Source organism: Plectropomus leopardus, chromosome 16 (assembly GCF_026936395.1).
Source record: "Plectropomus leopardus strain MGB_pleo_1.0 chromosome 16, ASM2693639v1, whole genome shotgun sequence".
NCBI lineage: Eukaryota > Metazoa > Chordata > Actinopteri > Perciformes > Serranidae > Plectropomus > Plectropomus leopardus.
In genome coordinates, this window is record NC_142191.1 from 25,694,006 (window position 1) to 25,718,687 (window position 24,682).

General features: G+C 38.4%; 1 protein-coding gene across 1 annotated transcript in view; it reads right to left on the bottom strand.

Moving 5' to 3' along the window:
* The window catches only part of xrn2 (5'-3' exoribonuclease 2), a 49,457-nt gene that overhangs the window by 1,360 nt on the left and 23,415 nt on the right, over positions 1–24,682 (bottom strand). The window contains exons 22-30 of the mRNA XM_042503818.2: positions 23,899–23,982; positions 22,896–22,993; positions 21,316–21,395; positions 21,108–21,164; positions 18,691–18,759; positions 16,871–16,999; positions 14,832–14,941; positions 2,918–2,978; positions 756–975 (exon numbers count right to left, since the gene is read on the bottom strand). Coding sequence (XP_042359752.2) covers positions 756–975; positions 2,918–2,978; positions 14,832–14,941; positions 16,871–16,999; positions 18,691–18,759; positions 21,108–21,164; positions 21,316–21,395; positions 22,896–22,993; positions 23,899–23,982 — 908 coding nt within the window. The remainder of the gene's footprint in view (positions 1–755; positions 976–2,917; positions 2,979–14,831; positions 14,942–16,870; positions 17,000–18,690; positions 18,760–21,107; positions 21,165–21,315; positions 21,396–22,895; positions 22,994–23,898; positions 23,983–24,682) is intronic.

A 24,682-nucleotide genomic window follows, 5' to 3' on the forward strand; every position in this document is an offset into this window, starting at 1 on the left:
GTAAAATGACAGAAAGTTAATCAGAAGTAATGTTTTGATAATTGTTTGAGTCATTTATGAAGCAAAAATGCAGAACAGTTCATGCTTTGATACCGTTTTACGTGATTGTTTTGTATTGAGCATCTTTTAGGTTTTAAACCGTCATTTGGCAAAAACAAGCATTTTTTTTATATTCTGCTGACATTTAACTGACTGAAGCGATGAATCATAACAGCAATCAACGGATGAAATAATGACAAAAATAACATGCAGCGTAAATATAGCAAAAAGAATCAAACTTCTTACGAAGTTTAAAACCAACTTTACATGATGCTCTTTTAAAGAACGAAAATCAAAACGACAAGAAATGGATTAAAAGTTAAGACTGAAAAAATTACTTTAAAAATCCACACTAGCAACAAAGACACATAATCTCAAAGGGCTTTCATTTGTTTCTTAACAAGTTAAGGGAACTGGGAGGACTGGTTCAGCATCATCAGTCAGCAACAGCCAATCAGATTTCAGCTCTGAAACAAAAGCTGCGCAGATACCAAACTTCAGCTCTTTACAACTTTTATCAATAAGACGACAGGAAATGAAAGTTCAAAGATCGGAATTTTTGTGATTAACTTTATTTTAGTTTTTAATTACGGCCTGCTCCCAACAATGTCATGTTGAAGATGAAACCGTAACTCCGCCCACAGCTCGTCAGCACAGACGTGATGCTTTTGAAGCGACTCGTAGTGAAATATCACCAACAGATCTGAAGTGTTTACCTGATGCAGTTGTCCCCGGTTGTCCCTGCGATCATCTCTGCGATCGTCCCTGCGATCGCGCCAGTCGTCTCTACGATTATCGAAGCGCTGCTGGTAGCTGCCTGCCGCCGCCCCTCCCTGTGCGCGGCTCATGTTCTGCTGGTACGCCGACTGCTGTGCTTGCGTGGCCCGATCCCAACCGTGACCCCTGCTGCCCCCGTACGCCGGTTGCTGCTGCTGCCTGGAGACACGAACACATCAAACCTGTTTTAGTACACTCCTGACAAGGTCGCAAATCGAAACGCGTATTTCAAGAGCTGCGTTTTTGTCTGAAGTGGAAACAAAGACCTTGGAAAAAGAAGAAGTACCTGCAGCGGAAATTTAAACACCCCTGAATATGTTAAATCAGTTCAACACTGACTTGAAAGTACAAAATAAAACTATATAATGTGAGATTTTCAGGTAACCACAGAAATACTTTCCCACAGATGGTTATTTCAGAGAGAATGGGGCCATTAGAAAGTGTTACAGCATGCTGACATAATTCACTTGCAATTTATTTGTGATAAATATGAGCTTTTACTCGAGAAGTGACACACGCTATTGGCTGGACACTTCTAACCAACATGGATTAATAGAACCAAGAGTGGACGAATCAGAAAGGACATTTTTTTGGCTTATACCAAAATAAAAACCTCCCCAGTGCTTACATTTTTTGACATGCCTCTCCCATTGTGCTCCAACCCCTCCTCACTCCTAAATAACAAACAACGATTGGATTTAAAAAAACTAAACAAAATATCGCTCAAACTGAGCAAAGTTATCATTTAAATCAGGAAAGCACAAAGTAAAGCGGTATCAACTTTCCCTACTTGAATCGTCTTTAACATTTCCCATCCTTAACGCTCTTAATCACACACTCTCACACATATACACACACACACACACACACACACACACACACACAGACACACAAAACAAAAACAAGTCTGATTTCAACACTTGTGAAGTTTAGATGGTCATTTTAGGGGGAATTTCCCACCAACTGATAAAACGCTGGACCTTGTGATCCAAACAGCGAGGTGGTGTTAAACTCAGCTTTGAAGTGACCTCCCTAAAATCCCCATCGACAGGCGTTTACTGAGGGATCGAGCTCTCGAAGAGATAAAACAGCCTCTCTTCTCAGATGACTTTGCAAAGATGCACATGAAAGAACAGAGTATGAAATGAACCATATTCACATATGGCTCGGATCGCCCTCATCCCTGAAAATGAGGCTGGCCGCATTGCGTCCGTGGGACCGAGCGCAGACTCGGCACGCCACGGCCCTCCAAACCCACCGCCGGACAATGTGTCAATGCAACAGTGATATTAAAAGTCTCCTCTTAGTAACAATGAAGAGAGAAACAACTAAGAGCAGCAGCTCCCATCCCTCATTACTGAACCATGTCACACTCTGGCCAGCGCCAGACTTAACCGATAATCCCCTCTCCTCCAAGTTCCTCCTGCGTTTCATTCGGTCCGGTCCTGAGTAGTTAAAGAAACTGTTTTCAGTCCCCGCTAATAACTACTGACCTGAGGTGACACCGAGCCACAATGGGCCTGAAAAAGTTGAACTAGAGAACCTGATTAGGACTTTCGAGAGGGGTCTGGAGCCAGAATCAATAGCCGGACTGTTGCGGCGCAGGGAACGACGCAGCCTCCAACAGCATTAGTGATGCCTCATTAAGTTGCACAAACCTCCTCGAGAGAAATTTGTTTTAGAGCGACAGGGAGAAATCTTAATTCAGCAGCAGCAGCAGCAGTGGCGGCAGCGTAGCCACTCAATGGAGGAAAGCAGAGTGAAATCTACAATAACCACAAACCTTGACATCTTAAATACACTGTGACTGGAAAAAGGAAAGACACAGAGTGAAGTTTGAGGGAAAGGATGTGGAAATGTCCTGCAAAGTTACATTTAAAAAAGGCACAATATCAAACCAACATTCAATGGAGGGGTTGATAAAGTCCTTGGTTGACAACATTATAAAGACTTACTCATATTTCAGAGTTAAAAGATAAAAAATAGTATATTTCCCCCTTTATTAAAAACTGTGTTTATATCCAATGTAGAAATGCCAGAATGCTAACCATGAACTTCCAGCAATAATCAGAAAATTAAGCAGATAAGGCAGCCTACTCACCTTGGGTACTGTGGCTGGTGGAAGGAGGGAGGCCCTCCCAGCAAACTGTTTTGTCTGGAATCTGCGGAGAACAAAAGACGACATGTTCAGAAGTGGTTCTGCTGAGCGAAGTTTGAAGTTTAGGAAGCAGCAGTGAGGAAAAAGACTGACCATGGATGAAAATTTTTCCACAATTTGACCTTTTAATACACTATTAAACCAGCAGTACCAGAAGGTTGTTCTTCTTTTGTATTTCTCCTCAAACTTTAACATGAGATTCACTTTAAACACTCAACAGGATCATAAGAAAAGGAGAAACACTTCACATTCACATCATCAGAGTCAACTTTTTAGAGTTAAACTGTGATGAAACCTGAGAAAATCCTACAGTTTCACTGTTTAGAAGCCAGAACTTGAAGGATTTGACATTAAACATGGATACTAATTAACCCAATTCAGGCCAGCTTTAACCTTGGAGATTAAAAAAAGAAAAGAAAAAGAAAAATACAAACTATTTCATTTCTGTCATGGATTCAGAACGAATCAGTTGTCATGATAAAATTAAGCTCTTTCAAACATCGAATTGCGGCGGCTCTGGAGGGTGGAGGTGGAGGGTGGGAGACGAGGGAAAGCGGGAGCGCCACATTTGCATTTTTTGTTCAGAAAATGAAATAAGCATTCAGCCGGCAGCATTGTGGACACCTCAAGTACCCTGGTTCCATCGCTGCAAGCCCTTCACAAAGACACACTTAAAAAAAAGAAAAAAAAAAAAAGAAAAAAAGAAAAAAAAAAAGGAGCTAACAGCTTCTTCCAGATTCACTGTTGCCAAGGCGATGACCAGCTGCGAGCCGCGGACTTGTTTGTTTATAGGGGCAGGCCTGCTGAGTGGCTCAGCTCAGGGTGGGTGAAGGGTGCCATGAAAAGGAACCCGAGGCTCAGAGTTACAAACCTAGGAAGAAGCCGGTGTAAAAATTAGGATTTAGCCGATCGGAGTTAACAGAAGCCGATACTGAGTGTAGATATTATCAGGCTGGGTGGTATGACCAAAAATTAATTTAACAATAATTTCACGTATGTACAACTAGGGATGTGACTTATTGTTTTCTTGATTGAATTATTTGTTTAGAGCTGAAAAAATTAGATTAGTCGATAAGTCGTAGACAGAAAGTAAATGGTTTGCTTTCCCTTAGTTCCTGACATATACACATAATATTACAGTGATGGATGTTCGTATTAAATGTGGCCAAAGTTTCAAATAATAATGTAAACCATTCTGAATACTCGGTTTCATAAGTTTTTTCTCTAATAAGCATTTTTTATGTTTTTATTAACAGTCTTGTATCCTCCTCAGCTGCCCTGCTGTGTGGAGTTCCTCAGGGGTCGCTCCTTGGACCAACCCTCTTTTCAGTGTACCTGCTTCCTCTGGGTCATTTGTTCAGCCACTTCTGAGACGTGTCACATCACTGTTTTGCCGATAAAACTCAGATCTATTTCTCCGCCAAACCCGAAAACCAAAGACTGGATGTTTTATAATTTCCTCCACTTAAACCCTGAGAAAAACGAAATACTTTCTATTGGTCCTGATATGTTTACCTCAGCAGCTGATCGGTTCATTGGTCCACTACACTCTAAAATCAAACCTGTGGTTCGGCATCTTGGTATCATCTTTGATCAGTAAACGAGTTTTGACCATCATGTCACTAAGCTTGTGTATTCCTGTTTCCTTCAGTTACGAAATATCGCAAAAATCAGATGTATGTTGTCCTCCAGGGATCTTGAATTATTAATCCAAATAGACCGGGAAACACTGACCAATGAGAGCTGACTGGGCTTTTTCGGGAGGGGGACTTACAGAGACAGGCGCTTAAATGGAGTGTCTCAGACTGATGGCAACGACAGGTGTTCGAGCAAACACAGTATGTAGAAAATAATGTGTTTTCTGAATTTTGAAGCATGTAAACATGTTCTACTAGAAAGCCAAAATACAAGTATGACCCTGAAAAGGAGCATAATCGTTCCCCTTAGAGTAAATATTCTGTTCTCAGCTTGCTTCTGGTTCTTCTGCAGTCAGGTTTCAATATAAAAGCAGCACTAATTTTAAAGAAAATCTGCAAACTAAAATGCTAATTAATGCTCATTTCCATTCACTTATGAGAATATTAGGAGTTGAGTGTATTGACATAAATAGTTGGGGGAGCTAATTCCTCTATCGGGGCCATTGAATCACTGCAGGAGAAGAGGACCCAGCAAGATGAGGTCAATTATGAACTCCAAACGCCAAAGCTCTAACTATGAAAAACAACAATGGAAACATGAAGAAAATAGGACTTTTTCATCGCTTTCATGTATTACTGTGAAGAAGGTCAGTCTCCTCATCGCTCCACACAGATCTGAGCTATTCTGTGACGGTTGAAGGGCATGCTTCCAATGCATCATCGTTTATTCACCAGGTCTGTTTCCATTTTGTTTTCAACAGAAATACACAAACTTTCCCACCTCAGCTAAGTGTTTGAGTGTTTTCTTTGAATTTCTGTCTTTTTCACTTGGTTTCTCAAACAGGTGGATGGAAACACATTTAACAACAGTCAGCTAAACATCTTATGGTTTTGGACTTTTGGGTAAAGAAGATGTGAAAATGTCACACTGGACTCTGGGAACATTTGATAGACCAAACAATTAACTGATTAATCTAGAAGATAACTGGCATATTAACCGATAATAAAATTGATCAGTTGAAAACCTAAATCTGTTGTTCTTTTTCAATTCATTTGTTCTGTGCATAAAACATCTTTTGTTCAACCAACAGTAAATAACTCAAAGAGACTCAATTTGTTGTCATGCACAACAGAGCTGATCATTTGAAAAAACTGGACCAACGCACCGGAGAAAAATTCCTCTGAACATGCTTACAGGAGAGAAAATCATGACTGTCCTGACTATTTTCAGGTTTTTCATCCAGCTGGGAACCAAAACTGAATCTGCTTGATTGATTCTTTGTGATGTGATTGAACTGAAGGTCATTTTTTTTTACATTAATATAATTTCATTTATTACATGTGACACATTTCTAGGATTTTTCCAAAACTTTTAATGATTTTTTATTGCTCCATGACTTTTCCAGGCCTGGATATTGTGATTGTAAAATTCCATGACTTTTTCAGGTTTTCCATGACCGTGGGAACACTGAATGACACCCCTATCAGCCTTAGCTGTACTTTGTGTGAGGTGCTAATTAGCTAATGTTGGTTTGCTACACTAAGATGGTGAATATGGCAAAGATTATAATGCAAAACTTATTAGCACAAAGCACTGTCGTCTCAAAGTGTAACCTCTAAGAGTTGCTAGCATGGCTAAAAACCCTTAGACTTGTTTTTTTCGTATTGTCCAGCTTTGGTCAACACTTTTCCTGTTTGAAGTCAATCTTATAAAGCTAAAACAGCTCATTTTGACATGCGTACTGACATTCAAAAACTGCAAATGCTGAACCCAAAGCAACACGTTTCCAACCTAATTTGTTTTCAATAAATGAAAGTTTGAACATCTACTGTAGACCATCATGGGACACAAAAATGTGCCACTGAAACTTGTTTTAAGACTAGGTTTTATTTCCATTTCAATATCTGAACCCAAAAGAAAAAAACTCTGGGCTACATTATTATCCTATTATCTAAAACCATTACAAATAACTCAGAAATTGAATTAAAAAGATAAACGTAAAGTAAAATGTCCTATGTGAAAGGAACCTGGATCACATTGAATATTTGATTCTTATAAAATGTAAAATATCAGAAGAGTCTTAGTCACTCAAGGGAGACTTAAGTATTGTGGAAGCAATTAATGAAAGTAATTAAAATGGAAGAAAATATTCAATTAATCTGTTTTATGACCTGATAACTGATAAAAGGAAAGTGAAGCAGGAAATATTCCAGCCGTCCTCTATAACAAAAAAGTAGCAAACACACAATTACCAACCAGCAGGCAGACTGCTGTCAGCACATTATCATTTTGTTTTTGTCATTCAGTTTTCATGTTTGATGATCTCTTCCACCAACAAACTTTAAGTGGACCACCCAGTTGGACTCCAATTATAACTCCACAACACTCTGGTCTTCTTTTCGTCATCGCCAGCGATGACTCAAAAGAGAGAATTACAAGTGGACACCTGTCAATCTTCTTAATTAACAATGATCTGAAAGTGTATAGACCTCCAGTCTGTGCCGGACAAAAGCCAACAAAGGATTACGCTTTAAATCCTTAAAACACGCTGTGTCCACTGTATTAACGTGGGGATTACAACCGCGCTAAACAACTAAACGTCTCTCTCCACCTCTTTTCAATTAGTTGAACGACTATTTGACTCAGCTCCCACACAGCTGGTTCAGGTCCAACAACAGAAGCAGAACAGTAACTTTTCTGCAGACAGACGGATTCACAAAACTTCGTCTGCCACTGTTGCTTCACAAACCCAATATACGTTTTAGAAAAGATTAAAACCTCTGAATGAAAGACAGCTGAGGGAGCTATGGCAAAATCAGAGGAATTCTCTTGTATCAACATATACCAATAATCATTTGGACCATATGATACCCAACCTCCTGTTTAAATTAAAAAATCGGTCAAAATTCTAACAAGCTACACTTCTTAACTGTGTTGAAGCTGTACATGAGTTCTGTCTGAAATAAGCAAAATGCTGATTTAAATCAGGAACTGCTAAGTCAAATAATAAACCCCAAAGACCTAGAATTCAACACTATGGACTCATTTTGTTCAGAACTCAAAAAACCTTGATGTATAAAGCCTTATACATCACAATAAACAACAACAAAAGATGATGTACAAGGCATTTAACATTGTTTGACTCACAATTTATATACAACGAAACTATTCATACATGTTAAGTTTGTAAGCTTCAAACTTCTATCACCTATTTTTTTCATTTCTGATCACATCCTTGGAGTCAATAAAACTTGATTTGTTGTCAATTCCTGTAATAAGTCCTAACCTCCTTCAGTTAATGTTTGAGTTTAAGTCCTGATGCGCCATTTTTAAGCTGAATCTCTGAGGTTGCAGAGTAGGGCTGAAATGGTATGAGATTTTCATTGTATGATAAGTGTCTTACAAAATATTGTGGTTTCACAATAATACAGAATTATTATTATTATCTGTCAAAATGACCCTTAAAGGAATGAAAACAGAAGGGTTAGTTTTGGCTGAACAAATGTTTTATCACTATAATCAAGACTTAAAACTATTTTTTTTTAAATTAAAGTATGCATAAGAAGTCTGAAAATAATTTTAATAAAGGTACCAGTATATTGCTACAACCCTACTGCAGAGCTTGTTTCTGAGGCTTCAGTAAAAGAATAAGAAAAGAAATGACGAACATAACATGGACTGTTTCAAAGTTTAAAAATGTTAAGATAATGCTTTATAAAACATATCTGAGACTTTCTTCCTGACAACAGAGCAAAGTTTTGTGAAAATGCAGAGAACAAGACTCCTGTCATCACCAAGGTCACGTGTATGCGAGTTCTAGTTACTGAAGTTGGTCCATCAGCCAGAGTGAGAAGCCATTTATGTGCGATTGTTATTCTCAAGTGGTTGGGGAGTCTGGAGGCTTATCAGCCACTGCGGCCGCTGGATCAATCCGTTACTTTGCTGCCCTGGTTAAAATTTGGTGTCACTGTGTGTCAAAGACAATAATGGCCACCAGCAGAGACTCCCTGGCTGGTTATTAAACACCAGCTGGTCCGGCCGCGGCGCACAAAGCCCTGCAGCATGTTGCAGAGGCAGCGTGTTGACACATCACTGCAGGAGGTAGCAGCGCCGTCAAAGGGGGAAGTTAACTTTGGTTTCAACCCTCTTCAGAGCGCATCACACACCAAATCAAACGGGATCCTCCCGGATGCTTTTATCAGAGGGGCCACTGTGTCCAGCCGAGACACTCGACAGTCTCATTACCAGCCCAGGGCCCCACAACGCTAATCAGCAACCTCCCCCTTCTCCCACAAAAAAAAAAAGAAAAAATCACAAAAGCCCGGAGCAGCAAAGCCTGCAGTGATTACTGGCCCAGCAGAGGATTGGCTCTGAGAAAGTGTAATCTGGACAAAAGCAAGTCTCCGGCCTCCTGCTGCAGAATTAGACCACTTGCCTGGATAATAACATTCTTAGGGATGCCAGTATTATGGAAGGTTAAATCCAGATTTTCCCATTAATGTTAAACAGAAACTAATAATAAAAATATTAAAACAAGTTGAATAATTCCAGCTTCTGATAGTTAAAGTCTTATTTTTAGATCAAAGTTGAGCATATGATGGTCATTGTTCGAGGGAAAAGATTTACAACTTTAAACATCTGAAATGATGCAGATACCAAATCTAATATCAGTTGGCAATGTCATTGAGGCACCTAGTAGTTATCATAAACCTGATATGATAAAAATCACCTGAATCAGGCTGTGAATCACAGACGAGCCACTCTGAACATTTACAAAGATTCCTATTTATTAAAGTAATAATTTTCCCAACGATGATGGAAAAAATATAGAGATTAAAAAAAAAAAAAAAAGACGAATATCCTGGACCGCTAATTAGCAAGTTTAACATTAAGAACGAGCGGCAGAGGCCAGGGGAGGTGCTACCGCAATCCGGAGGAGCCAAAACCCCCCATTTGCATCAAGTGCCACCAGAATAGCTGTGACTCCCCCGCACGCCATCAGTGGGCAGATGAGATTATTCATCTACTTGCAAATTGGCACATCAAAGTCAAACTGGAGAAGAGCTGGCAGAGGACCACGGGGCCGAGGCCGAGCACATGCCGTGATTAGGAGAAAGAGATTTTGCTTCCACATGTAATGACGTTCAACTGTCCCTCACATGATAAACGGAGAGCAGGAATTTAATCATATACACCAAGTTTATTTGCATCTTAAAGCCAAAATTAACCATCTTTTATGTGGTTGTAGGAGCAGAGTTGAGTATAAATCATAGACTGTATAAAAATAACGGACGTAGCCACCGTGACTTTGTGGACTCCAATTTTGAAGCCTCTAGTTCGGCATCGTGGCTGTCACCATCTTGCATTTTTGGAGCCGGAAGTGACCATATTTAGACGAGAGGGTGGAGCTAACCATAACACCAGTTGCTAGCTTGGCTACCACAGTGCTTAAGTTAACTGTAATAATGAAATGCAAAAAACAGGCTTAAAAATATCAAAACAAAATGTATTTACCAAAAAAACACCAAAAAACAGAACACCCAACTCCTTAGTTAGTTAGATATTTACATTACCTGACGAAGGTTGTTGCCGTAGTAGCGATTTGTCAACAGACAGCACCCCCCCGTCACTCAGTCTGGCAACGCTCTAAGGTATATGTAACTTTAAGTCTTGAAAACATATAAAAGGATGAAAAATTCACCCTTTATTGACTCGGAGCCAGCCTTGTTTCGTTCACAGTATGAGCGACACACCAGCAGGCTACAAAACATTTTCATTGGAAGTCAGTAACATATAGTGTAAAACTGACGCCTGACACTTGTCGCTGCGGACGGGCGTGACGCACTGCGTACAAATAAAAGTTGAGCTGGCTTCAACAATGATATGCTTTGTTTTTAGCTGTGGCACTGTGTTATCTCGCTTAGTTAGCTGACACGATGCTGGCTGTCTGTGGCTCTCGGCGTACACAGCGGTGACACGGAGCGATACATTTGGTGTTGAAATGGGGCTCCGACACTGATCATAAGCATATTTTTCCGACAAAATACAAATTTAGCTGACGTTCAGTCAAGATGCTTTGTGGCAAGCAGCAGGCACACACAAGCCCGTGACGACGTAACTATGGTAACAAGCGTATGACCAACACTTATATGGAGATGCATTAAGTGGCCATTCAAGGATCTGCAATTTTGGGCACTTCCATGTTGGCTTCATTTTTTAGCCCGAGAGGTCTATAAATGCAGTCAATTGTAGCAGTAACTTCCTCAACACATGCTACAACGACAGAGAAAGCTGAGTTCTCCTGATCACAAAGCCATACTGGCTGTGGCTTCATGTACCAGGGTGCATTGCGCATGAGCTTTGTGGTCAAAAACATAGCATTAGGGACACACTTTGTCCTATCTTAACAGCCCAATCAGTTGATTTTGATGGTTAATATTGGGTCCAAACATATACATACATATACATATACACATACATACATATACACACACACACATATATATATATATATATATATACTAGGGCTGCACCTAATGATTATTTTCTTATCGATTAATCTATCGATTATTTTTTTATTGATCTAACTATTATTTTTTTATTAATCGATTAATTTACTGAAAATAACATTTTAAAACGCCGCAGGGCATTATTCCCCCCTGAAAAAATAGCCCAGTCTTAACTGGTAATCTGTGTTTTACAGTCTGATATAAAGTCTCTCCAAAATAAAATTAATGCAAGAGCTTGTTCTACTCAAGTAAAATGAATGTAGTGCAATCTACATTTAGCAATCAAACAGCAAAATGAATAAATCAATATAAAATTCACTTTTAGGAGAAGTAAGAAAACAGTTATTCTTTGTTAAAGTAACAAACCTCAAATCTAGCAGTCCAACAAAACAAAACAACAAAACATCTTACAGTAAAATTAATGCAATTTGAATAACACTATAACTTTTCTCTAACAGAAATAATTACAACTAGTAGATTCTCTCTGCATCAGAATAGTCCAGCCTTAACTGGGCCTTAAGGCATACGGCTGACTGCTGATATGAGTGCTGTATTTTCATATTTATAAGCACATATTCCTCTCATTTATGAAATTATGCAAGCTCCTGCACAGCTGACAAACTCGTCCTGAAATGTTTCAAAATAAAATGCATTGTATCAGAAACTGATGGCATTCTGTCCACAGAGACACAGTCAGATAGCTTTTGTTTTGAAAGGGAAGCAAGGAAGTGGAGGTAAAACAAACATCTTTGTGAGAATCTCTGTGACAGAGAGAGACTTTAAACCACAGTATAAAGTGGAACAGAGTCAACTAACGTGAGCGTCATGCGTAAAAAAAACGGAAAACCACCATTTCTCTAGTTGTGCTTCAGCTGACACGCAGCTCAGATGCGCCTGACAAGCGCTGCTCAGGCGAGCAGTGTGCAGGCTCTGACTTGATACACAAGCGGTGAAAACAAAAACAACATGATCAGCGCTGCTCACGCTGTCATGATGGGCGCTGTGTGAAATGGTGCAACGCGTTGACGCACGTTGCATGAAGACTACTTCGATTACATCGACGCCTCGAGTCCAGAGTGTCGCGCTGTAATGCCAGCAGGCTGACATGACAAAACATGGTAAAGTTCAGGAAAAAAGATTGTGAAATATTGAAAAGGAACAAAGGGAATGCACAGAAACCACAAACATGCAAAATGTATAACATTGTAACATTTCTCAATGTGTGATTCAAAAAGGAAAAAAATACTTTCACAAGCTTCACGGTGAAGTCCCTTGAAGGACAGGTGGAAGAACATTTTCAAAAGGAAGATATTCTTCAAAGAGATGTTTTAGCTGAATTTAGTAGGACTGACATAATAAAGAGGGTTGTAATAATAACAATGAAGAAAATAAAACTGCACTGTTCAGTACAAGGCTGAAGCTGCAAATCCAGCAATTTATACAGTTTCAAAGATCACCCATGACCTTGGAAGGAGCAGTTTGACAAGGTCCACTTGATTTTTAAACAAAATTTTAAATATCTTTTTAGTTAAGTTCTCTTTGGTACCAGAAAAAAAGTTTTTTTTAATGAAATGGCAGAGTGCTGAGTGATTATTTGTAAGTACTGACATTGTTTACATTTTTCACTCCACTGTAGCTGAACATTTTAAAGATTTCGGGTCTTTTAATTATGATCGAGAATAAGTGTGTTTTCCTGGTCTTAAATGCTGCAGTGCAGGGAACTGATCCAACTGTCCTGAGTTAAGTGGACATCTTTATCTGACAACACATCCACTAATAAATTTTCTCAATTTATCAAATTCTTCTTGTGTAAAATATCCTCTACAGACAGCAACAGTCATTGTCCGTCCCTCACTGTATCTGTCTTCCCTCTGTCTCCAGTAAAACTCAACAGGCGATTTATACAAGAATGAGGCATTATGATCTCAAAAAAGTAAAGGTTAAAACTGCCTCCTCCAACCATGGAGTTGGAGTTTACATCCATGTCTGTCCACACTTATGATATATATGTAGTGAGGTTTGAAGGAATTGAATAAAAGCTATTAAGTGTATTTTTGCTTCACATACATCTTAAGATGAGCAGCACAGAAGATCGACTCAATCGCCAGTTTAAAGGCAGGCATCTAAAATCAACATGGGGAAATCCTAGCCTGCCAAAATATTTTGGACTGAACATAATGGTCTTGCTTTCTAGCTTTTTTCCCTCTTCCCTATTTATTTTCTTTTTTCTATTTATTATTATTTTTTTGTTTTATTTTTTACTCATCTTTATTACTATTAAGATTCGTTTAACGACTTTACACTTTTCAATTTCAACTCTGTGCTTCTTTTGTGGGATATGTACTGCCGGTGGGGAGTTCATAAACAATAATAATTGTTGATTGAATGAATGACTGTAAATGGAGCTTTGTGGTTATGTGGAAAACCATTAATCAAATTTAGGAAAAAAACATGGGAAAATCCTCTAACAAATAGGCAACAGAGTCCTAACCCATTGCCATTAGAGCAGAGGAGTATGCCTTCTGTGTTTTTTCTTTTTCTGGTGTGTCATGTTCAATGTCACAGATGGGCTGGACAACAGGTTAGTAAACAGTAGAATGCAGCATGGAGGCCAGTGAAAATGTTTAAGTGGTTATATCTATTTCATATCTCTTATTTATTCAGTTTCTCTTTCAAACTCAACGTCGATTAATTCTAACAATATTTGAGTGCTGCTTGAATGGAGATGGAGAGTATTTTGTGGCAGCCACTAGTTGCCTCGTGCTGGGAAATGAGTTCAACCATGTGTGCAAGTTAACATTTACACCACTTCTGAAGAAATTCCCTCAAGGTTTTCCTAATAGGACAGATGGACGGACTGACAAGCTGAAAACATGCCTCCAGCCACAGCTGTCACTGACACAAATGCATAAAAACATTCAGGGGGAAACTTTTTCTCTCACTATTAGACTTATTATTAGACTAGTCACTACAAATACTGTCAAAAGAGCCAAAATTAGTCTTATATTCCTTCTTTATTGATGCAGTTCTGGAAATAACATGCTTTATCTATTTCCAAATTGAGCTCTGCGGACATTTTGAGAATGGGTAAAATGAAATTATAGACTCGACAATTCATCATCACCGCATCATTAGTTAGCAGACTGGGAAAATATGATCTAAATTTGGGACTTAAAGCTTACCTCACCTGGTACATTAATTTCAGTAAAGACGCTGATCACCACACTGATCATTCCATCCAGCCACAAGTTGACTAGACCCACAGGTCAGCTGTAAGATTATGGTTTGCTTGCTAACACTTACTCTTGCTTGTTAGGCGACGATTAGCTTATTTCATCTGTTAGTTTTCTTTACCAAAGTTGTGATGAGCTTGTGCTGTCCGAGGCTGTCTGGGTGGGTAAGACCTGTATGTCTTACAGAATAGGAGAATTGACTTATTTACCTCAACAACACCAAGACAGTCTATTTTACGTTATTCAACCACAGAAGCAGCTTTGTTTTCTGCTGGGGGTGGCTTTGGTCACAGCCCATGATTTGAGTTGCTTTCTTCTGTAACATTTGGTAGCTTCGTTGCAGCAACCAACAGCAGCACGACAGGTGCAGGACTGCCTGGCCTCAGCCAGGTATTCTAACGCAGCACGTGCACGTGAGTGTGAAAAGCAGTGTAAGTTAGTGTTCGTGACGGAAATAGAGATGAAACGAGTTCTTACGTTGGAAAGGCTGGTGGTGTGGAGGACGGTAGTTTCCTTGTTGGTAGCTGCCCGGCGGTGGGGTGTTGCTGTACTGTCCTCCGCCATGTTGGTTTCTGTTCAGACTATGACTGAGGGAAGAAAGAGAAGACGACATGCTGTAAGAATCTCATTAACAGCTAAAGATTTGTCACATTTTTATCTTATTACCTTGATCTTGTTTTTATCCTTATCTACACCAGAATTCTCGTCAGAGTGCAAAAGCCTCTTAATATGTTTTAAGTCACATCTTGAAAATGTAGCAGCGTTTTAACAAACTTATTAAACAGGTGCTTATTTGATGTGATTGCTTTTTAGTTTTGCTATTATTTTTTTGCATATTCAGTTTCCATTTTATTTTTGTATTGCTGGAATTGTCAGATTTTGATTTCATTGCAGTCCTTAAATGGTTTTGTTTCGGTTAAACCATGTAAAGCACTTCGCAACTTCGTTTTGAAAAATGTACAAATAGTTTATTATTACTACTACTACTACTACTACTACTACTACTACTACTACTACTACTACTACTACTACTAATCTATAAATACAATTATTTTATGGCCTAAATAGTGAGAATGATTTTTATCTAGGGATACTGCTATTTAAGATACTGTTGAAAAAATGATATTAAAGATATTTTTAGATTTTTCATGGACGCTGACAACCTGGAATAAATACGTTAGAGAAGATCTTTCAAGTAATACACAATTGTAAACCTTCTTCTGGAACTTAAAACAACTATAAAACGTGTTTTAGGTTACTGATATTTTTTATTGATTTAAGGACACAGTCCTGCAGATTTATATGACTTGAAGGAAGGCTGTGGGTCTGCAGGTAGAGTGGGTCATCCATTAACTGATAGGTTGGCAGTTTGATCCCCAGTCAATGGTGTGTATGTGTGAATGGATATAACTGCAGCCCATGTAGATTATAATACCTTCAAAAATATGTATCAATTTTTTCTACTGTAGCTGTTTTCAAACATGAACCTCCATTGTATCAAAGATGTACAACAGTCCACTACTGGCTTCATGCCTCAGACTGGACTGAACACAAACCCCTCAGTCAATGACTCTAAAATCAAAGCTAATGAAGATCCTTTTCTACAATTGTCTCCAGGTTTTTCTGCTAACCATCCTCCGAGCACCTGCCTGTGTGGCCCCATCAAGGCACATAACAGCCTGAATTACTGAATTAACGACTTGGTTTAGCAGCAAAAAGAAGAAAAAAATTGGAATACATTCTGTTTCTTCAAATCCGTGCATAATTAATTCCCAAACACGCCACAGTCGGACCCAGCCAGATGTTCAATTATTCACATTTCCTTAATGATAATATCAATGTGTGGAGGAGAGAGCTTAGATCATAATCAAGGATGGCTGGTTAATGGGGAGTGTTAGGGGGGGATACAAACATTTAAACACATTTTCCATTTTAAAATACTGTACTCTTCTCCCAAATCTGAATACTGAGTCACGGCAGAATCAGCATTCATTTTTTATCAGTCGTTACTATAAAATTATATCATCACACCCTGCAGGGATGGTTTACAAGCAGGTGTGTGTTTCTGGCCATTTATTAAGCTGTGGAAAATGGAAAAATAACAAGGGATTTAGAATCTACTATTGTTTGTCTGTGAGTATTTCATAAGAGTAATATGATGTTTTACACTGAAATGTAAATGGACAAACGAATAACTTTTAAATCTGCTTTTGGTGGATATTTCCTTTTGACATATAGAAATTGCACAGGCCTTAAAATCTAACTGCCTGTCTGCATATGAATTATATGAAAATTTACTGAGAGCAAATGTATTGTTTTTGTGTTATTTTCATGTTCTTCACCTTTAAAAAAGAGAAACTTTAATCCAAATTTCTCTTTCACTGGTCAGAAAGCAAATATAAAAACAGGAATCTTTCTATCAATAATGATTTCAGAATTTCATCAGACCCTGTTGAGGGAGACGTGACTTATTCTATAATTTAACCAATTTAATGAATAGTAACAGAGAATCTTACCTCAGAGCCCGGAAGCCGGACTGGTCCAGGTGAGCCTGCTGTCTGTTTGGGTTGAAGCCCAGCTGGGGTCTCCATGGTTCCCTGTTGCCTTTCTCCCAGTCCCCTGGCTTCAGGACCTTATTGGGGATCCTGACAAAAAAAAGGTTTTAGTGAGAAAATACAGAGAGAAAATAGCCATAAATGAACAGATACATAATAAGTACTCTGATTATAAAAGATAATGAAAATATTCAGATCATTGCCCCACACGTACCAGATCCACTCCTTCTGTTCTTACTTACGAAGTGTTTTTGCACTATTGTTAATTCAATCATTTTTAACAGAAGACTTAGTGTATTTTGGAGAAACCTTAACCCAAATGAGCATTTTAAAGACCAGTTAGTTTCAACCAAGTAATTTGACTGGACATGTGACATTCCACAAGTGCTGCTACAGAGTGTAACATCACTGGGACCCTCAACTATGCACATTATATAACAGACATCAGAGAACTAGCAGCATGAAAACCCCGACGGCATCAACTAACATCACCTGTCTTTTCTAAAAAGTTGCATATGAACACACCGCTTAAATTACAGTCAAGAGCCAGCAAGCACATACGTCCTGCAATTGCGTCAAAGTAAATACCCCTGAATACCAGCAGACAGTGGCAGTTTGTAACTGGCCAACTAGTGTCTTGACGCTTTCAGCTGAAAAGCTCAGTGACTAAAGAAAAACAGTCTTACCTTATATAACACGGTTGTTTCCACCTCACTCTCTCCTGACTTTGTATACTTTCCTTACTTCTGTTTCTCTTTTTGTGTGCTGGGCTGAAGTGTCAGAGTGATTTCACTGTCGCTGATTCATTATGTTAAATTGGCAGAAAGAAAGCCCAGTAATTCTGATGAGGGCCAGTAATGCAGGACACACAGCAGCAACTAGGGCGACAGATGCTCACCGACAGCCCAACATTTACCAACAGCCGACCGCTGGCTTGGTGTGTCAGGGCCTTTACAGATGTTCTAAACCACTTAACGTCAATTATATTTAATGGTTTATTAGCTTACATTAACAGTCGTCATAACAAACCTTGGATTTGGCCTGAATTTCGGTATAGCAGCAGTCCCTCTTGTATGACATAGGGAAAAAAATCCTCTGCTGACATTGTCCAAAGGAAGTGATGTAAAAAAAGTCCTTTACAGTAAGAGTCTGAACTGCATTTCAAAGCAAAAGCCACTGAGCAAAACTGGACTCACCACTGACAACAGTGAATTTTTGTGATTGTCTGGTGATATTTTATATTCATGGTCGACAAATCCCATGAAAAAAACAACAGTGAATGTATTTAATGACAAGTATTGCTTGTGTATCTAGGCCTGATGTATTTTGCCATAGAGCTCCATTGTTGTCCAAAAACTATAAAAACAGTCAATGAGCCTCGCTGTTACACTGGGAAACATGTTCCTTCATTACCATGAACACACACTGTAGTTTATTTTGACTCAGTCCTACAAACTCCACCCTGTGGCCTCCAATACTCACAAGAGCAACAAATGTGGATTATTCTGCCGCTGAAAATACTCCCAATCAAATGTACTATTTTGTCTTGTTTCTTTGATAAAATCTACAGTGACTAACTGTTTCGGGTCTTTTAAAAATCTAACTATATATTTGTTGTTATTTTTTGTTGAACTTGGTTTTAACAATAGGAAAACCATAAAATATAACTAGCCTTTAAAAATGAGAAGTGCAAAATTAAAAACTCTATCCAGAAAAGACATAAGCTTTAATATTTTGTAAGGTATTCCTGAGTTAAAGTTTAGTAAAGCAAAAAGCCTCACTTGGCTCCGGAAAGGAGGATCGCCTTAAACACAAAGCCATCTGCATATTGGGGATCCTTGAACTTCACTCTGGAAAGGAGAAGAAAAATCACTTTCAATTGAGGACAAACAGAGTTCCATTAGCTCACATTTTTACTAAAAAGGGACATTTTTAAGAGCAGAAACCTCCCCTTCAACACTGAGATCCTGAGGTTGTGATGTTTGATGTTCAAAGCTTATACTTGTGATGGAGTATTGTCATTTCCAACCTGCCACGGCTACTTCACCCTGTCATTTTCTACATGTTCCTGGACGTCTTTTCTCTCTCAGAAAAAGGCTGCACACTTGTATTATTCTAATGAAGGTGGGTGTTTAGGTACACAGCTCAACACTGTGATGGCTCTAAAAATAATCTGCTTTGGAGCTGCGCTGCAAATATCTGGATGGAAGCGAATCACAGTGACAAAATATACAAGACAGGGGGAAAACATGAAGATATCTGCCTGAGATGGTTTGTTTACATAAAGTATATGTATGTGTATATGTACACAGAATACTAAGTACTGCTAACTGTCAGTTGTGACTCCTGCACTGTGATTTTAAACTACATACAAAGGTTTGGTGTGTTTATTTCTAACTTTTCACTTTGTTTCAGATTGCAGCTTTTCTTCACACAGAAGGGGTGGACAAAATAATGGGAACACCTTAACATGTATTACAGTTTAAAGGAGCAGTGTTTAGGATTTATTAGCATCTAGCGGTGAGACTGCAGAGTGCAGGTGGTTGAAACTTTTCCCATGTGCCAAGTGTGAACTCCCGATTAGAGATTCTTTACTGTTCACTGTTCAGGAGGTTTTTACCAGGAGCTGAATTATCTGCTGAGGTCAGTCCTCTCCAAAACAAATGGACCAGGTGATTTAAACTAGTAAAAACACTAAATAAAGCAGTTTTAATGAAACAATCAGTGTTTCTCTCATGCTGTTTGGTTGGTCGCAGACGGGGCGCTAGTCCATCAACTGGTAATGTATGCCCACTTTTTTTTTCCTCTGATAACTTAAGATCCAGATGTTCTGTGCCTATTAGCTCATCTGGTAGAGCGGGCACCCCATATACTGAGGCTGTGCCTTTGCCACATTGGCTGTGGGTTTGATTCCAACCTGCGGCCGTTTGGTCCATGTCATCCCTTCTCTCTCCCCTTTTCACATTAAAACTATCCTACCTAATGAAGGAAGAAAGCCAAAAGGAAAAGCCAGACATTCATGGGGTTTTAACTGAGTTTAACTGAGAGCCAAATTATGCACAGAGGGGGCTTCCTCTCCACAACAAACAGAACAGGTGAATAAAGATAAAAACCCCATGACGTGTTCTTATGACGCCCTTATCGAAGAGGGGTTGTTAACTATGGTGGCATGGCGGGCTCTGTGGGAGAGGACCCACTCCGAATGTAGATTTTTTTAAAAAAAGCTCACTAAAATGTGATGAAATGAAGTCCATTCTTATTTTCAGGAGTTATACACTAAAGATATACGTATACTTATGATACTAAATTCCATTTCTGCCAGTTAATCCCACTAAATCCTGCACACTGGTCCTTTAATACAACACCTCCACTGCAAACTACAGCTAAGAAATCACTACAGAATTCAACCAACAATAATGCAGTTAAAGCAAAACCGAGTGTTTCAAGCAGTACTTAAACAATCAGTCAATTCATCAATGAGTTGATCAAGGGGAAACTTTGATGATGATTTCAGGCATTTCTCAAGCAAAAATGCCTAACTCTCTGGTTCCACCTTCTCCAGTTCTGTGATTTTTCTCCCTTTTATTAACATGTTAATCTGAAAATATTTGAGATTCAGACTGCTGGTCTAACATAACAAGATATTTGAAGAAATCATCTTGACCCCAAAGGGTTATATAATTAATTGAAAAATAATGATGAACAGATAGAAGTTTCAGTTAGAATTTTGCTGTTTGGCTACTGCATCTGACGATTACATTTACAGGTGTTCCTCTTATTGTGTTCACATCCTCTCATATTTGACTTCAGCTCTGTCTTTGTTGCATTATCCATCATCTGAACATTTACACTCCAATCGCTCTTTATTCCAGTCATACAAATATATGCAGAGCCAGAGTTCAAGTACAAGCATTTGGAAAAATAGCAGCATGACTTTCAATATAATTTATGTATAAATACAGAGGAGCGGGCCTGTGAAGCTGCTCTAGTATCTGAGCACGTACCAAAATCCAACACAGCCCACCCCTCTTTTTTTTTTTTTACATTCATATCAATTTACAATGTTTATGAAGTGCATTCTAATGTCAAATACCTCAACCTGGAACAAAAATACTCCAAATATGACCCATTTTTATGCTCTCTGTGTTTATTCCTTTTGTTAGCAGACAGTTAATGTTGATGACGGACGGTTCCTTACCCGATCGCAGTGTTCTGTGAAATATCACGCAGCATTGGGATGGGTGACATCACTGACCTGAAGCATAAATATCATAAAGACAAGTAAATAAATAAGCAGGTCAGAGTTGTCATTCTTGGACAGCTCTTCCTTCAGAACACTGTTTTCAAACATTAAAACGTTCAGACAACATTTACATTAAAGTGATAATAAAGCGGTGTTTTCTTACTTATCTGGTAGAATTGGGTCGTCATCAAGATTTAATGTACCTTGGATTCCGTGGCACAGCTCTGCGGGGATCTCAGTGCCCTAAAGGAGGTAAAGGTGGAGTTTGTATCAAGTGATAAATGGTGATAAAGAAACAGCATTTACTGACCCAGGCATATAAGTTACTAAACTCTGTATTATGAGATTCTGGAAGTAAACCTAAAGGCATTTTTGTCCTGCCACCAACAACAGAATTCTTACACTTTTGCCATGAAACTCCTTGATTACATTTATGTTCCCCAGAGGATGAACTCCTCCCATTTTGGATTTTTGATAATCTGTCAGCACGGCATATAAGATATCTATAATCTCGCAACATGCCTACAGAGGAGGTGTTTCAGTCCTCTTCACTGGCCCTATAGGTGTGTAACAGTGACCTGAATTTTATTTTTATGACCTACGTCTATTTTCTAGATTCAAATTATCAGTCTGAGACCCTTCAGTTGACGGAGATGCTTAACCTTCTTACTGTCAAGGTTACAGTCTCTTTTATCACCACACGCAGATATGATGTTTTCGCCTGCACTCAATTCCCAAAGTCTGTTTCCACTGCATTCTCACATTTTGCTTTCATCACTACACAATCTTTTCCACCTCAGAAAACTTGTCTGTGATATTTTTGATTTTATGTGTTTTTATGCATGGATTGAAAAGGTAAAACCTTGATCATTTTAGCAAATCTATGACATGTTCTCTAATGCCATCATCAGGACAAACTTGAGATATTTTGCTCTATTAGTAAGTCTATCAAACAGATGGATCATCAATATGTTTTTGGATCATTGTATTTTTACTTTCGGTTTTATGCTGTGCATGTCTATGCACTATTATTGACTGTGAGGCACTTTGTAACTGCTGTTTTGAAGAATGTTATATAAATAAAGTTTATTATTATCGTCATTAATTCTTTTAACATTTGATTAGTTGGCTTTATATGTATGTCATAGACAATGTTTGCAGTTTTGCGTGCTTATGTATTCTTTTGCTTCACTGTTTAGGAGTGCTCATGAAGAATATTTCTCCCAGTGAGTTAAATATGCGTCTGAACAACAATTGCTTTGGTTTACAAATGCATAATCAACAAGACTAAATCCAACCCAGACAACACCTGCAGAGCCACACAAACACATCTGCAGCACAATGACACAGCAAGTAGTGCAGAAAGTTTGATCCACAAAACCACAGAAGAAGACTATTATTATTATTACAGAGCAGCTGACTGTCAGCTGCATGATGAACTACACCACAGCAAAGATAATCAATATTCATCTAAAGAAGCAATTTAACAACATAACTACAAGAACCAAGTTTCTATATCATCATTTTACTGTGAAGCACTTCAGATGCTGCATGTTGTTGTTGTGCTCCCCATCAGTGGTGGAAGAAGTATGCAGATCTTTTACTAAAGTGAAAGTGGCATCAACCACTTGAAGCTTTGAGCAAAACTTAAATTATTTTTAAAGACATACAGATGTCAAGTTTTCAGTTTGATTTAATTTAGTCTGAACTTCTTGTGACTTATCCAGCTGTGGGTTTTGTTACCTCGTGAGATTCTGTCCGGTAGAGTTCATGGATGAAGTCAAAGAGTGGGTGAGATTTCCCGAGAAACAACAAGTCGCTTCCCAGACTGTTTCTTTTCACTGCAACAGAGAACAGATTGAAGCTGTGATCAGGGAGGGAAAACCAGTGAGTACTGGGCAGACTGGAGCTCTAAAAGTGCACAGGACTGGATGGTGGAGGAGATGAATAGAGAGATAATGGGATGGAGACAGTAATGACAAAACAATACAACAGGCTTTGATGACAGAATGAAAGAAGATACTGGATAAAGGACTATGAGTTAATTAAAAAACAGAGATTAAACTGTCTTTTGTTGAATAAAAGAAGAACTTTACAATGAAATGAAATAAAATTGTTCTCTTAACTGTTGTCACAACAGCTGGTACTACCACTGGGTATTGGCTCTGATTTCCTGAATCAATTCAATTTGAATTTTCAAAGTTGTGATTTAATTCCCAATTTGCTTTCATTCGATTCAACTCAATATCGATTTGATTTGGGATATTTCGGTTATAATACTAATTTGGCTTGGAAAAAGAGATTCTCAGAAAACTAATACTGTAAATTGCACAGGGAATTACTTAAATAAAGAATAAATACAGAACAGGATGAGAATTAAATATTTTGTAACTAAATGTTGCTTCTAGAGCAGCAACGGTAACATTAAAACAGCAATGTCACTGTATAAAATCATGATCCTACTGGAAACAAATCAAAAATGTCTATGAAATAAATAATGTTCCTGACATCACAATACTGAGTGAAGATTTAGACAGAATCAAGAACACAGACATCAGTTATTCTCCTGTCCTCTGTGCTTTTTTTAAAATATACTTTAAAAGTCCAGTTTCAGTCAGACTAACACATTTGTGAACGTACTGTGTGTTTTATATGTCAAGCCTTATGACTCACAAAATCGAGAAACAGAAGATTAGTTTCACAACAAGAAATGCAAAGTGTTCACACTCTGGGTGGTTTGACTCACCTTCCTCGGTTGTGAGGTCAGGGTAGACATCAGCCAGAGCCGCCCTCAGCCGTCGTTCATCCACAAAAGGCAACAAGGCCACCCCTTCAAAACAAAGCACATACAAAGGGAATTTATCGTCTAGTAACAACAGTGTGCCACCCACAGACTGAAATAAATATGCATAAGGGCAAGAAGAAAACAGGCGCTGGTAATCTAATATTTTTCATTGGATTTTAAACAATTTTTTTTGGCTTTTTACATCAGTGAAACTGACAAGTTTAGTGAGAAACAAAAAAAGAGAGTAGTAAAAAAAAAAGGCATTCTTCTTGACTTCAGGAAATTGTATCCCTAAATTTGTAAAGTAAACATAAGCCTTGAGAAAAATATGTAAGATAATTGATTTATCCCCAGGGAGAAATTTCAAGTCATAGCAGCAGTACATGACGGAACCATGCAGTAAGAAGGACTGTACAAACAAATGTCAAAAGTTGGAATGTAAAAGTAAAAAGTAAGCCCCTTAAGCACATGTATGCATACAGGCTGCATTAAGGTGTGCAAAAATGTAATTTTTAAATTCAAAGTCAACTCAGTAGTCAATTCTGCCATATATACAGGACATAGACAAGATTTAAATGCCATTTCTCTCAGACCCCCAGTGTAAACATGCCAGTACACAAAAAAGAGTAAAAAAAAAAAAAAAAAAGTACTAAATAAAAGTAACAAAATTACAAGTTAAAAAGAGCAAAGTGTGCCTTGCCAGAACTTACAAAAAACCACATTCTGTGAGGGCACTGATTACCTT